The 14337-nt window shown below is 42.7% G+C and overlaps 1 protein-coding gene across 1 annotated transcript; it reads left to right on the forward strand.

The window, feature by feature from the left end:
* The first annotated feature begins 1615 nt into the window (after positions 1-1615).
* Positions 1616-11343, forward strand: wnt11 (wingless-type MMTV integration site family, member 11). The gene is made up of 6 exons (XM_022194938.2): positions 1616-1984; positions 3621-3812; positions 5535-5779; positions 7332-7609; positions 7712-8004; positions 10301-11343. The coding sequence occupies exons 2-6, from the start codon at positions 3730-3732 to the stop codon at positions 10473-10475; spliced, it is 1074 nt and encodes a 357-aa protein (XP_022050630.1). The 5' UTR covers positions 1616-1984; positions 3621-3729; the 3' UTR covers positions 10476-11343.
* Positions 11344-14337: the final 2994 nt, after the last annotated feature.

Genomic DNA, 14337 nt, shown 5'->3' on the forward strand with positions numbered 1-14337 from the left:
ACAACACCTGGCCTGCTGGTCCCACTGGAGCAGCCAGCAGTGCACCAGTCCAGCCCTGTTACCTATACCAGCCCCAAGGTCAAGGTCTGGACAACAGCTCAGTGTTGCCTTTTGCCTGAGCGCTGGAGGTGCAGTGGATTCTGAGGGAAACTATACATTACTTTCCCACAGCTGGCCCGGCAACATATCGCTTACAGTGTAGGTAATATTTAAGGAAAACAGCCAGTACAGGAAAACTCTGTGTAACTTTAGGATCCTTTTATTTGACTTTAAGAACACATGTTGGATAGCATTTTGTGTGTATGTGTGTGTATCTGGAATATCATGTCACACTGTGTTATGGTATATATATCATAGCTATTATATGGATTCCATATTAATAAATAAAAGGTGTTTTAGTGTCACAGCGAATTCAGAGCAGCATTTACCTTTTCATTTTAGAGACAAACTGTTTCGTTTCAGGGTGTGTCTGTGACGCAGACACTTCCTTTTAGCTTGACTAAAAGAAACATTTTCTGTAAGGGCAATTTTCTTCCAAACAAAAGAATAATCAAGCATAAATTCACCACAGCTGCGTCCTTGTTGTATTTTTGCTTGGAGTGAGCGCAAAAGAAAATCCTGCAACATGCGCCTTAAGTAAAACATAGTTTCTGAATAGATTTTGATGAAAAGCATGGGACACAAACACTTTCAGCAATTATAGTAAAACGCTTCCTTCAGTCCGTGTGTTTCTGCAAGGCATGGACTTTTGAAATCAGCAAATACAGAAGATATCTAGTTTGATTTTGGTGTTCCAAACCATAATGCCACTTTCGTACAATCAATTTGGGTCACTTTATAAAATCAGTTACAAAACATGAATATCTTTTTGGCATTTTAACACTTATCATCATAAATGATCGCAATTGTTGAGGAGCTAAATCTAATACAGAACCTCTTGTGCAAAATAAAAACATTACTTTTGCACATTGCCATGTAGAACAAATATAGCATGACTCTAGAATAGAATAGATAAATATGAATATATAAAGAGCTGCCACTGGACAGTGCACTGACAACAAGCTAAATGAAAAACAACAATAAATAATAAAATCAAATGTACATATAAAGCAAGACTATATTAAGAATAAAAGGTAAGATATATACAATACAGTGTGGGAGGTAAATGAAATCAAATAAAAACCAATAAAATAGAATGAATATGGGCAGAAGATTGCACATAAGCAGCATTAGAACCATTAGAAGTGACACTGAAGAAGAAGATAATTGAGGGACAATTTGTTTTCAGTCTAATCCAGAAACATAACTTACTCTGATTTGATATTTCAGAGCTCATTAATACCTTCACAGAATTAGTGGTGATGGGAGAATCCTGGTTATTACGAAGCTCGATAAGGAACTTTGAACTTCAGGAATGTATAGTGGAATTTTATGGGATCATGATACCAGAGAAACTATAAAAATATCTTTAAAATAAGGTCAGCGTAAGGACTATTCGTCATCACAGACACACTGTAAGTCACTGCGGCTCCCAGCGGGAATATTACGGGGCTGTTCCGGAGTGTGTCCACTCGGATATCAATCCAGCTACATTGCGTTCTTATCCCAGTCGTGCCGCTCTGGGCCCGGTGCTGCCTGCTTTCTTATGCTAATGCTGTTCTGACATCAGCAGTGAGATCAAAGCAGGGCAGGGGTACTTTTAGAGCTGAGTCTGCCCCCACTCACATTCACTCGCTCGCTCTCCTCCACTCCACGACCTCCCTCTCTCCCTCTCTCTCTCTCAGAACTCGCACTGACCGACACACCATGCGTACCTGTCCGGAGCTACTCTACCACCCCGTGCTGGATTTTACGCATTCATCTGGCTGATAGCGACACAGACAGCAGCTCTCTTAAAGGATCTACTGAGATTTTCTTTCTTTTCTTCCCTTCTTCTTTCTCCTGTTGGTTTATTGAACAGAGGACGCTGAGCGCCGCGGCAAAGGTGAGGAGAAGTTTGGTTTGGCTGCAGCCCTGACGGCGCGCTGCGTAAAAGTCTAAGATCGGAGGCACAGGACTTGTTGCTCTTTTGTGGCGGAATACCAATATTGAGAGAAATTGTAATAGAATAATTGAAGACAGGAATAATGCTGTTTTATGTCCACATAATTATGATTATTAAGCGTTTGAATTTTATGGCTAAATTCACGACTTGTGCGCGTCAGGTTCGGACACTTTTGTCTTCAGAGCGACTTTAAAAATTTGTCTGGCTTGCAAACAGTGGTGTTGTAATATTATCATATTTCTGATAAAATGTCAGTCCCACTCTGCATGTTAGTCTGCACCAATGCAACTCCACTGATTGGTTAGGAAACATGACCGAGCTTATCTAGTTTGAGTCTATCTTTATCTGCAAACAGGAGCTGCCATTAGAGCCACTTCAGCCAAACACAAAGCAGTAAATCTGTTGGAGCTGCAGATAGGAGTGTGTGAGCAAACACAGCAGCAAAACACTCTCCCTCTGTTTAAGTCACAATAAATGACTTCATTATTATTATTATTTTTAGTACTTTATTCTAGGGGTTGACCTCTGTGGTGCTTGTAAAACAGTGACAATGCCTTCAGCTGGGGCTCATTTGACTGATTAATATCGCGCAGTTTCGAGTAAAGTTTCGGCCAATCAGCGCCGAGGAGGAGCTGCTTTCTAACAGGCACATTGTCAGCTACCTGCGGTGTGAAGGAGCTCGCTTTAAGCCGCCTTCAAAGACACGTCTTATCTGCACAGATCTGATAAAGCTCCTGATGTGCTGCCCGCAAATTACCGCCTTCATCCGAGCTCATCCGAAATTCTTTCCATTTTTTCTAGCAGAGGTGATACCAAACTGATTTACAGACGCTTTCAAACGCAGTTCTTTGTGGAGGGAAATAGGCCATCCTCGGCTGAATGAGTCTGGCCCAAACTTGAGCAGAAATTGGTGTGACTGTATAACCTGTAACCTAACTATTTCACCCCCGTAAAGCTCATCCAAATGTAATATCCAAAATATGCCTGTAAGAACCAGAATCTATCACATCTGATGTATTGACTAGTCTAGGCGATCACAAAACAACATAAAGTAGAAAGCATTTGTGCTTGCCTACAGATGCAGAATGAGTCAGTAAACAGTCCAGCTAAACGTACTTTTTTAAAGGTTTTACTGCAGTTACTTTTGTCTCCAGTGTGTTTACTTGCTTGCAAATAGAGGCTTTAGTGTTGTATCACTGTGGATTTTATTTCAAACATGCTTGAGCGAATGTAACACTGCAAGAAAACTTTTCAGCAACTATTTCTGAGGAAGCTTATTTGAATTATTTTCTCCTTGTTATTTAATGTGTGAGGCTGTCGGCCTAGGATTTGGATGTGATTACGGAATCAAGAGTTCACATTTTTCTTTCATTGTTTTAACAAATTGAAAGTCGGCCTTGGCGCGTTTTTAAATGAGGTCTCCACATTGTAAGGTTTTCAGAGCTCACGCAAAAACTTACACTGCATTATTCAACCAACCGCAAAATTAAAAAAAATAGTTCAGTTCTTCAAATGTTACATCTGGCCTGCTGTAGCACAGCTGAGTCATTGATATTATTTCTATGATTTAATACAGGATCTCGCAGAGGAGGCCGTGCCATGAGAGCTGACCTTTGAGTTTGCGCCAAGAAGCCCACCAGCCCTTTGTATCTGTGTCCTGTGTGAACCGGAGCCACTGTCCAACCATGAGGAGCAGCTCTCATGCCCTGCCTCTTGGTGTGCTCACGGCTCTGCTGCTGTCTCAGGTCTGCTCCGGCATCAAATGGCTGTAAGTATTCTGAGGAGTGCTGCCGTCTCATTCTTTTGCCATTTTTTTTACACTGCTTTGCATTTGAACGATGTCAAAACAGATGACGTCACAAAGATACACGATATTGTGTGGCTCTTTGCTGCCTGTTTTATGGAGTGGTGGACCCATGGCAGCTTTAAAATGGGCCCCAACATTCTTCAAGTTGCTCCTGATCGAGGGAGAGACTGTGTTCTGTACATGTGCATCTGATGGAGGGGACAGCAGATTAGCTGGCCCTTCTTATGAGCCGCAAGCTCTTTGTTTTTTTGTTTTTTAATTTTACAGTAAAAAGGGGACGTGTGTGAGTTTCAGTTCACAGATCGAATTTATCTCCCGCCATAAAATAAGAAAAAGAACCGAAAACAAAATCGGGATGACAAGGCGTCATGGTGGTGCAGACAGCGCCACTGATGTCACTGCTTTCCCTGTGTAGTCTAGTGAGGCCTCAAATCCTAAAAACAGCGGCTGTAGTAGGAAACTGAGATGCTGCAAATGTTGACAAAAATGTTGACTCCTCATACGGACTACCACACTGTTTTTATGGCAGCGTAAACGCAAACAATAATTTTCACCATAATTCTGGAAAGTCCATAAAATTCCCAGGTTGCTATTTTTTGAATTTGTGTACATTTCAGTTGAGTGTTTAGTACTCCTATAAACCGATTCTTCTCAGTTTGCGTGTCATGGTGTGTATTTGTTTTATCCCCTATGCTAATCACTGGGAAAACATACCTTTCCACATTGTGGCTTGCTATCAGAATGAGAGGTTGTAATACCCATGAAAGCCGGGATGCCATGTGCTAAATCTAGGTATGAAGTCTTACAGTCTTGATAATTCACAGCGGTGCAATACAAAACAGATGCGGCTGTAAACACCTGTGAGTGCTGGGTTACTACGAGCCCAGTGGAGTCACAGCTTATCATTGGGCACCAACTGGCGGCCCCTCAGCCCCTAATGCAAAACAGGCCAAGGTGCAGGCGGCGTAGCCTGGTTCTCACGAACTCTGAACAGAGCGCAAGATACGGAAAGCAGAGATCACAGCTACACTGCTTCGCCTGTGGTTTAACTACTAAGTTAATCCCCAATAAGTTCAAATAGTTGAAATCAAAGTGTTCACCTTTTAATAATTGGAAACAAATGATTCATGTCAAACTGAGGCCACCGAGGAGAATGTTCCCTGTGGTTGAAAATTCAGATGCTGATGGATCTATGCACTTTTTCATCTAAGGACCAGAATTTAGTGAGGGTTTTGTTTTTTTTACGTTTTGGCATATCTTGAGGCCTCTTCTGTGCTTTAACAAAAGGAAAGTCTTGTGCCAAGAACGTGTCACTTGTATTTTATGAACCTGCAGCTGACTTTCCTTTGGGATTTTTACTGTGATAAGATGGCTCTTAGCTGCAACGCACGCCAAAATATTTCCCCGCCTGAAGCATTATCTGTTTCGATTTTTCAGTCTTTTGTTAAAATGTGATGTCTTTCACAGGCCTGAATTGTGCATACGCTAGAACCTCGAATTGCTAAAACAGGACTGCAAATAAAACTCCCAGCATACTTTGTTTTTCTGTAAACATGGCAATTTCACAAGTCGGAAAACAAAAATGCATTATTACGCAATCAGCGCTGTTGCCGTTGCCACCATAGTTAAGGGAATATGGACTGTATAATGTTTACTGACCTAAAGCTTCTTGCCCTCTTGCAGAGCACTATCACACACTCCTGCATCTTTACACATCAACCAGACCCAGCATTGTAAGCAGCTGCCCGGCATGGTTTCCTCACAAGCTCAGCTCTGCCGCAGCAACTTGGAGCTCATGCAAACCATCATCCAGGCTGCCCGTGAAGTCAAGAAAACATGTCAGAAGACCTTCACTGACATGCGCTGGAACTGCTCCTCCATCGACATTCCCGTTGATGCCCCGAAGTATCGGCCGGACCTTGACCGAGGTATACTAATGATCAGTTTATTTATGCGTACATGTTAGTAGGACTGCTGTCAAAAGAAGTCCGATACAGAAATATGCTGCTTTCAAAAGTGATTTCTGGTTTAGGATGATATGTTGTCTCATTTTTCCACTTTTCTGCTGCCAGCCTAATTATTCCATCATTTATTCCTGAGGAGCCCTCGCCAGGGATTTATACTGAAGCTGTTAACTGACACCACCCCGCTGCTCTGCTCCAACATATGTACTTTCTGTATGTTATAATAATTGGTTTGTGATTTCTCAAATCCACGGCATTTTCAGATTGCACGCCTGTTTGCGTTGCAGTCTGACTTGGCTTTTTCCTTTGCCAAGACGACCTTGAATTGGACAGAAGCAGTTGCTGGGTTGTGGGTGGGGATGGGGGGGTGGGGGTTGCAGTGCTCCCCAAAAAGGACATGGCTGCTATTTGCCAAATGAACAGTCTGCACTGAACAGGAAATGGCTCATCTCTGTCCAGGGATGGCTTTGATCTAACCAGCCCACGGTCATACGTGATTTCTTCCCTTACTTCCAATTGCTCCTCGGCCTTTCACATGTGCTTTGTGTGCACACATCACTTCCAATTACATCAGCGCTCACTCTGCGTTACAACATTAGCAGTGATGTTTGATAGATACGTTTTGTGCCCTGGGTCGGCTGCTTTTTTGTCAGAGTCGTAAGACAAGCAGAGAGCGAGATGGAGGAATAGGACGGATGGACAGCAGAGGAGCTGATTATGAAACAGAAGTAATTTGAGAACTTTGCGTGGATGTTTTGATTTTTTTTTTCATTCAGTGTAATAATTGTTCATCACTGGAATCCACTGTAAGCAACATCTGTTAAAGCTGACCTCATTCCGCGCCACGCTAGCACTTCCGCATACATTACAATAAGTGATAGTAGAGCAGCAGCTTGTCTAAATAAAATGAAAACTTTCAGCTTTTGGCAGGATGGAAAGCACACACGTCCAACTACTCAAAAACCGGTAGCATTATGTAAATACTACTTCATGTATTACATTTTGGAATCGGCTAGTATTTTCCTACTAACAGCTGCTAAAGCTGAAATGTCACTTACCTGATTTGTTGTAATATTTTTTTAAGCAAAACTGATAAATGTTGGCTATCCCCCATCCTCTAAATTGTGAGGATTTGCTACTTTTACTTGTCTTATGTGATAGTACACTGAGTCTTTTAGATTTTTAGACAAACTTACACATCTGATGGCATTACATAGGACTCCAGGCACTTCATCATATTTTGTATTAATTTTGTAGATGTAATAAACCAAACAATAAATCAAGATAAGATCTGCAAATTAACCGTTACAGAAGATAATTGTTAGTTCCAGTCCTAATAACTGTTTCTAACCAGTGAATGTAATTTGTGCTGCACTTTTATCTTCAAACTCAGGAGACGGTCATCAGTGAACAGCTTTGATGTCTGTTAGTTTACAAGGCCAAGGCCTAAAGACTCTGGCATATTCTCCTTGTACCTACAGTGTATAATTAGGGTTTCGCTATCTGTTTTCATCAGGAACAAGGGAGGCTGCGTTTGTCTACGCCCTCTCCGCGGCAACCATCAGCCACACCATAGCACGGGCATGCACGACTGGGGATTTGCGGCTGTGCTCGTGTGGCCCTATCCCTGCCGAGATCCCGGAGCCTGGCTATCGCTGGGGTGGCTGCGCTGACAACCTGCACTACGGTTTGATCATGGGCTCCAAGTTCTCTGACGCTCCAATGAAGATGAAGCGTTCAGGCTCCCATGCCAACAAACTGATGCACCTGCACAACAGTGAAGTTGGGCGACAGGTGGGCAGTCTTAAAGCAAAATGAAAAATATATCGGTTTGGTGCCATGCTTAACAGTCTCATACCGTACGTTAATCTCCATGTCCTCTGGCTTCATTCCTAGGCGCTGAGAGATGCACTGGTGATGAAGTGTAAATGCCATGGTGTGTCTGGATCATGCTCAATAAGGACCTGCTGGAGAGGCTTGCAAGACCTGAGGGAGATCGCCATGGACCTGAAGACCAAGTACCTGTCGGCCACCAAAGTGGTCCACCGGCCCATGGGGACACGCAAGCAACTCGTACCCAAAGACATTGACATCAGGCCGGTGAGGGAGAACGAGCTGGTCTACCTGCAGAGCTCCCCGGATTTCTGCACCAAGAATGAAAAACAAGGCTCTGTTGGCACACAGGACAGGTGAGACAGTCAGGTCGCACACTCTTTGACGCTTACTGTGCATGACAAAGAGGGGGATATTGTGTAGTGTTGGTATTTCCCTATTGTTTGAAGGTAGATTTAATAGCATGACTCAAATCGGTTCTGGACTAAAAGAAAGGAAATGACCAATCCTGAATGTCTGCTCATCCAGGATGTTGACTCAAGTGGAGTGCTGGTCTTCCTGGTGGCACTGTTTAGTTTACAGGCTGGCTGATAACGACCAATGGCCCCTGAGAGTGCTTCGTCTGTGGCTTGTCTGAGCATGTGCCGCTGAAAAGGCCACTGTGACTGGAGTCCTTGTCCTGCTATCTGTGACAATTACAAATGCGGTTATTCTTAGGACGGAGTGCACTCAAGCTGATATTGATTTGAGAGGGCCACACAAACAGGGAAATACTTAATAGTCCCACAGAGATAAAGGTTTACTTACACCATTCCACTTCAGTGTTTTAGTTGGAATGGTTGTGCTTTGTGAGAAGTTACCAAGCAGTAAGGAGCTCATATGTCTGAGGGTCGGACTCTCGCTCAGATCTGGCAAACCAATAATCAGATAAATGCATCACAAATATGCAGTGCTATCTTATTGAATTTCCTACATATGGATAACTATTCCAGAGAAAGATAGATCATAAGCTTTACTATTTTGTTTTGAATTACATGGCTTTAGCGGCTCAATTTAAGGGTGGCAGAAGGGATTGTTGGAGTTTCTCTGGTAACATGAAAACTTAATTTCATGTAATTTCGCCAGCCTTACCCCACTGATCATCTGTCAGCTCATTTATCCAGACGCATAACACTTCACAAGAACATTCGTAGTTTCGTGTGTCCACCACAACAAACTACAGAATGCGATCTTGGTTGTGTGAAGCCACTGTGGATAAAAAAAGCCACTAAATGGCGCATGATGTTTGTTATGAATGTTGCACATCATATGACTGTCATATCATGTGTCGCTCTGCCTTGTGCCGCTGTACAGATAAGCAGAAGATATGTTTTATGTCAAGAACACTCACCATCTGCAGCTTGATAACGCGGCAGTCACACAGCCCACAACAATAGCTCTTCTGCCAAATCACGAGACACCCATTTGCTGTCTTTACAATGAATGCATGACGTCTAAGCATGACGTTTGCGAATGAGTAACTGTGAACGTGCATGCGAGGTATCTATTATTCCCATATGTGTCTACACCATTTGTATCGGACAGATTCTCTGCTTCCCCGCACTAAAACATTCGCATAGTCGCAACACCGTCTGCTTCGCCACTACCATCTCATCCGTCATTTCTTGCTCACTGGTGGCCACTGGATTTTGTCAGTTTTTTACACTTGAATTTTCCTGGCTCATGTCTGTTTTGTCAGCTCTGACCCTTAAACCACACCAGGCAGCAGTTTGTCTGACTAACAAGAGAATCTGGGGCAGGGTGAGTGATTTTTAGCAGCAGTCCCTAATGCCTAAAGTGTGATCACTGGTCCAAAAGCGTGTCCTGTCCCTGTGCTTTGGTCTTAAATTACATTAGTGTCTCTTCCTAAAACCAGCAGATGTGACCTATAGAATGTGTACTGCTTTTCTCTTGCTCTACTTGCAGCACAGAAGTGATATAACAAGATCCTGCTCTTGACAAAACATAACTGTGTGGGGGTTTCTGTCTATTTGCCAGCTCCCACCGATGTAATAAACCTGTCTTACATTCTCGATGACTCTTATCCCTCCTCCTGCTCCTCCTTCACTCCTCCTCCTCCTTCACAGCCATCAGCTCAGTGGCTCTCTCACCCAACTGGTCATTAACACTCTGCCATCATAAAACAAAGCAATTATGTGTAAAGGGCGAGCTAAAGAGAGGGAGGGCAGCCCTGTGTATTCAGTGTGATTTATGGCAGGGCTATTCTCTGCGCATTCAAGATGCCCCTGGCTTCTGAAATGAGAGGCTGCAGAGCACCGACTGCCCAAAGACAACGAAACAAAAAGAAAATGGAAGGAAAAAAAATGTCTGGGAGAGGGAGTGAACAAAAGGTGAAAGCACATCGGTCGGTCAAGCCCTTTTAAAGGACTATTGTAGACTCTTGGCAGGCTGCGAGATTGTGCAAAATGTTTTAAAATGAAGCTGTAAATTTAATCGTCTTGAGCAGGAAAGCAAACTGGAAACTTTTCAGCTTTCATGGCTGCGGTTTGGTACAAACTTTTGCCTCCTTATTCTTTACCTTGGTTGGGAAAATGCACCAGTGCAACACCAAACAGAATGAATGACAAGCTTCATGTCTTCTGCATTTTTCAGGCAGTGCAACAAAACCTCGGTTGGCAGTGACAGCTGTGACCTGATGTGCTGTGGCCGCGGCTACAACCCGTACACGGAGAAGCTGGTGGAGCGCTGCCACTGCAAGTACCACTGGTGCTGCTACGTAACCTGCAAGAAATGCGAGCGGATCGTGGAGAGATACGTTTGCAAATGAGTCCCTGCCGGCCCCACCAGCGGTCCTCCACTTTGTACCCAGCCACCCAAGGCTACAGATTAACCAAAGCACTACAATAGCAAGGCTTACTTTTGTTTTAAGCTTTAGCATGCGTATCTCAACGAGAAGTGGTCTATTCTTGTGTCAGTATCCTTTTTGTATCCAATCTCCAAACTGCCAGTTGAGCTTCTAAGCTTTTTTGCTTCACAAACGTGGATGTGGAGAGTGTGATGACAATGCCAGTCGGTTCATGTGAAGATCGCCGTCCTCCTGGGTATTTTTCTTTTTCTTGTTAATGATTATACATCCCCTCCAACAGGGATACTGAAAGTCTATTTTATTATATCTCTACTAAAAAGAAACAATATTGGATGTTAAGCTGGAGGAGAGGGAGTGTCTACTCTCCTGAGAAGACAAAGACTTATGGTTGACTTCATTCCACGGAAATCGAAGGGTTCTAATGGATCCACGCTTTTTTTAGGTACTATTATAACTTTTTTCCTCATCAGCCATGGACAGCAGAGGAAAAAGGAACACAAAGGGAACTTCAAGTACTTCTCAATCATGGAGCATTTTTGTGGTTGATGTATTGGACTCTCAACATGTGTCCTGTGTGGATCACGGTATGCCTGCATCCCTGTGGAACGAGAGAAGAAATCTAAGGACCTTGTGAAATGGTGCATTATCTCCTTTTTTTTCTGACATGCAGGCAGTTCAAAATATATTGTATTTTTCAGAGCATATGAGCTGAACTCATGGATTTTGTAAACCACTTTTGTGTGGATGTACATACTGTTATTTTGTATACTGAAATAAAGAAAGAAGTATTTATAAAATAATTAAATGATCTTCATCATCTTTACAAGAATATTGCACGTTTTTCTTCGTTTCTCTGAGCTGCACTTTTGATGACATTGTCTGGTTCATTTTACAGAATTTTGGCAAAGAGAAATTCATAACCTTCTAGACTAATTATTTTTAAACTATGCAACATTTTGTGTAATTAACTTCAAATCCAAGTGTTTATAAAATGCCCGTTAATCACAGCTTTAAGACACTGTGATTGTAAATCAGCTCAGCACAGTCAGTAATGAGTTGCAGAGTTCAACCTGACAGCCTATAGGGAGCACTCTCTGAATTACCCAAACCCTGGGAAAATGTTTGTTTGGACATTCCACCTCCTCACAAAAGACTATTGCAAAGGGACTTTTGTCACTTCTACCACAGCCTTAACACTCAAACACTCGTCTGTCTGAGACCCAAACCTCCAATGGACAAACATCAAATTTAAAAAGACAAATCTAATATATTTTCAGCGTACAGCTGGACTGTTGGCCTGTTACGTTGGGCTGTTGGCGTGTTAAAGGGAACAGACTTGGCACTGTGTTGAGCTGAGATATTGCCCTCTGACCAGCCTTGTGTTGGTTAAAGTGGTTCTCATGATTTTACACTGACAGAAATAGCTGGGGAAGCTGTAGAGCCAATGCCGTGAGCTCACATGATGCATCGCAGCGCCAGCCTGCACAATCTGCACACCCACCGGAGCTGTAGCAATTCTTGACCCCAGCTTGTGGATACACACATAAACTACCAAAACAATCCTGTTTACAATGGAAAACTAAGGCTAAAGGGAGTGTTGTCGTCCATCATTTATTTTTTAGTAGGCATTTATGTTGCTGGACTTGCTTCACAGCTGATATTTTTATGTAAATCACTTTTGGCTACAAACACTGGTTACGAAGAACTGATTAGGAAGATCTAGTTATGGTAATGTGGAGAATGTGACTCCAGATCCAAAGGGAAGATTCAGGCCACAAACTTTTTGAGATGAAGGTAACAATGTGACTGATCTAACTGAACAATGAAGTCTTACAAAGATTTGATAAGTGAATGTTGTTGTGTGGTAACCATATAAAATGACCACAACTAAAACCTGAGCGTGACATTGTAATTTCATCATGCCACTAAAGATTAAATAGGTCTCTGTCTGACCTGTTTAAATGTGGAAAAGCTGGACCTGGCCAACTGACCTTCTAAGCAACCATTGTTATCATTAAGCCGTGCAGCTATTCAGCTGACCTTTGAGTAACCCTTCTAAAATATCTCACTTGGGCATAGTCCACATAAAAATCATTTCATGTCAGGCCTGAATGTGCTGTCACAATGCGAGGACGTTCAGAGAGGACACTGTACTGTGGTCTTTTGGTTTGGGGGCAGGGAGGATCTGCTGTGTGCAGGTGAGCGGGGGCTCTGCTCTGGCTGCACACAGTCCTGTCCGTCGACAGCCTCAAGGACTCTTCAGTCACTGGCATTCCTCAGCCTGGCATTTGGAGAGAATAGGTTATGAGTCCACCCACTGCTGTCTGTCACTGAGTTCACCACTCAAAACATGTAAAGCCTCACCTGCTGATTGAGGACTTATACTGTCCTCACAACAAAACAGACATGGCTCAATGGATGAAAAAGAGCTTATGAGGACACCAAAGTGCCTGAGTTTGTTAGTGTAATGCAAAACTTAAAGGATGATACTCTTCAAACTTTTGATACATGTCTTTAAAAACGGCACGTTTTAAAATAGTACCTTTCAAACTAGTCAAATATTCTCTGGAATGTTGAAAACATGTTTGATAAAGCTGAGCTCTTGACCTTTAATTCACTAAATACACGATTGTGCTTTAGCAAATGTTTAAATGAAGTTGAGAAACTGTCCTGGAATTTGTCACACACCAAAACAATACAAAATTATCACGACTGAACCTAAGCATGACATCATATTTAATCGTGCCTGTAAAGATTAGATAGGCCTCGTCTGACCTGCTTCAATGTGGAAATACTGGAACTGGCCAACTGACCCTCTGAGCAACCACTGTTATCATTAAGCCGTGCAGCTATTTAGCTGACCTTCGTCTAACCTTTCTAAAAAATCTCACTTTTGCGTAGTCCACATAAGAAAACATTACATGTAACCCCTGAATGTGCTGTCACAATCCAAACCTGTTGTTATTCGTTTACTTCACATTATTTCATTTTTCTGTCTGTCAACACAGAGTTGTGGAGGAGCGGAAGATTGACTGTGTGAGTATTTTGGCCATGAATGGGCTTCCTTTTTGGCTAGGATCAGGTAGAAAACAGCTTTACAGCAGCCCTCATCTGGGCTATTAAGGACTTTTGTGTCTGAAGCGAAGACAAAACAAAAGTAAAGACCAAAAACGGAACTGATCGCTGCTACAGTTTATGTTTCTTTTCAGTCTTTCTGTTTCATTCAGAGTATCTAAGTATCTCTCTGTGGTTGGTGTGACCCCATTCGCTCTGTGGGAATTGCCTGGTAATAGAGAAGGAAAAGAGGACTTTAATGGAGAGCAGTGAAATATCAGGGGTTAATGTCAGTCCGGACAATATAATGCCAATTGCCTTTGTGCAGCCCACAGTCTAGATAACTAGCTGTGAAAGAGGGAGACAAAGAATTTGGCTGGAGCGGTAAAGGCTTTCAGATGTACTGACCCGTACTGTAAATGGACTTTTGTGGACTCCACCCCCACCCTCAACCTCCAGCCTTTAAATAGGAACCCAGCAGTATGTGCTGTTAAAGGGCATTTTTTTTGTTAGTGTGTGTGCAATGTGTGCGTGTGTGTGCACGCTCACGCGCGCGTGTGTGTCCTCAGGCGTGCATGTGTGTCCTCAGGCATGTTGCTGGGAGATAGCAGATCATGCAAAGCATGCACCTTTCTAGATAATGACAAGCCAGTGGAAGGCTGAGGAACAGTGTTACCACCAGGAGTTTGTGGCATTGTGAAAACTAATTTAGCCAAAGACCTTTAAGTAAAATTTCTGTGGAAAAAATATTAACATTTAGTGATTTTAA

This window comes from Acanthochromis polyacanthus, chromosome 17 (assembly GCF_021347895.1).
Source record: "Acanthochromis polyacanthus isolate Apoly-LR-REF ecotype Palm Island chromosome 17, KAUST_Apoly_ChrSc, whole genome shotgun sequence".
Taxonomy (NCBI): domain Eukaryota; kingdom Metazoa; phylum Chordata; class Actinopteri; family Pomacentridae; genus Acanthochromis; species Acanthochromis polyacanthus.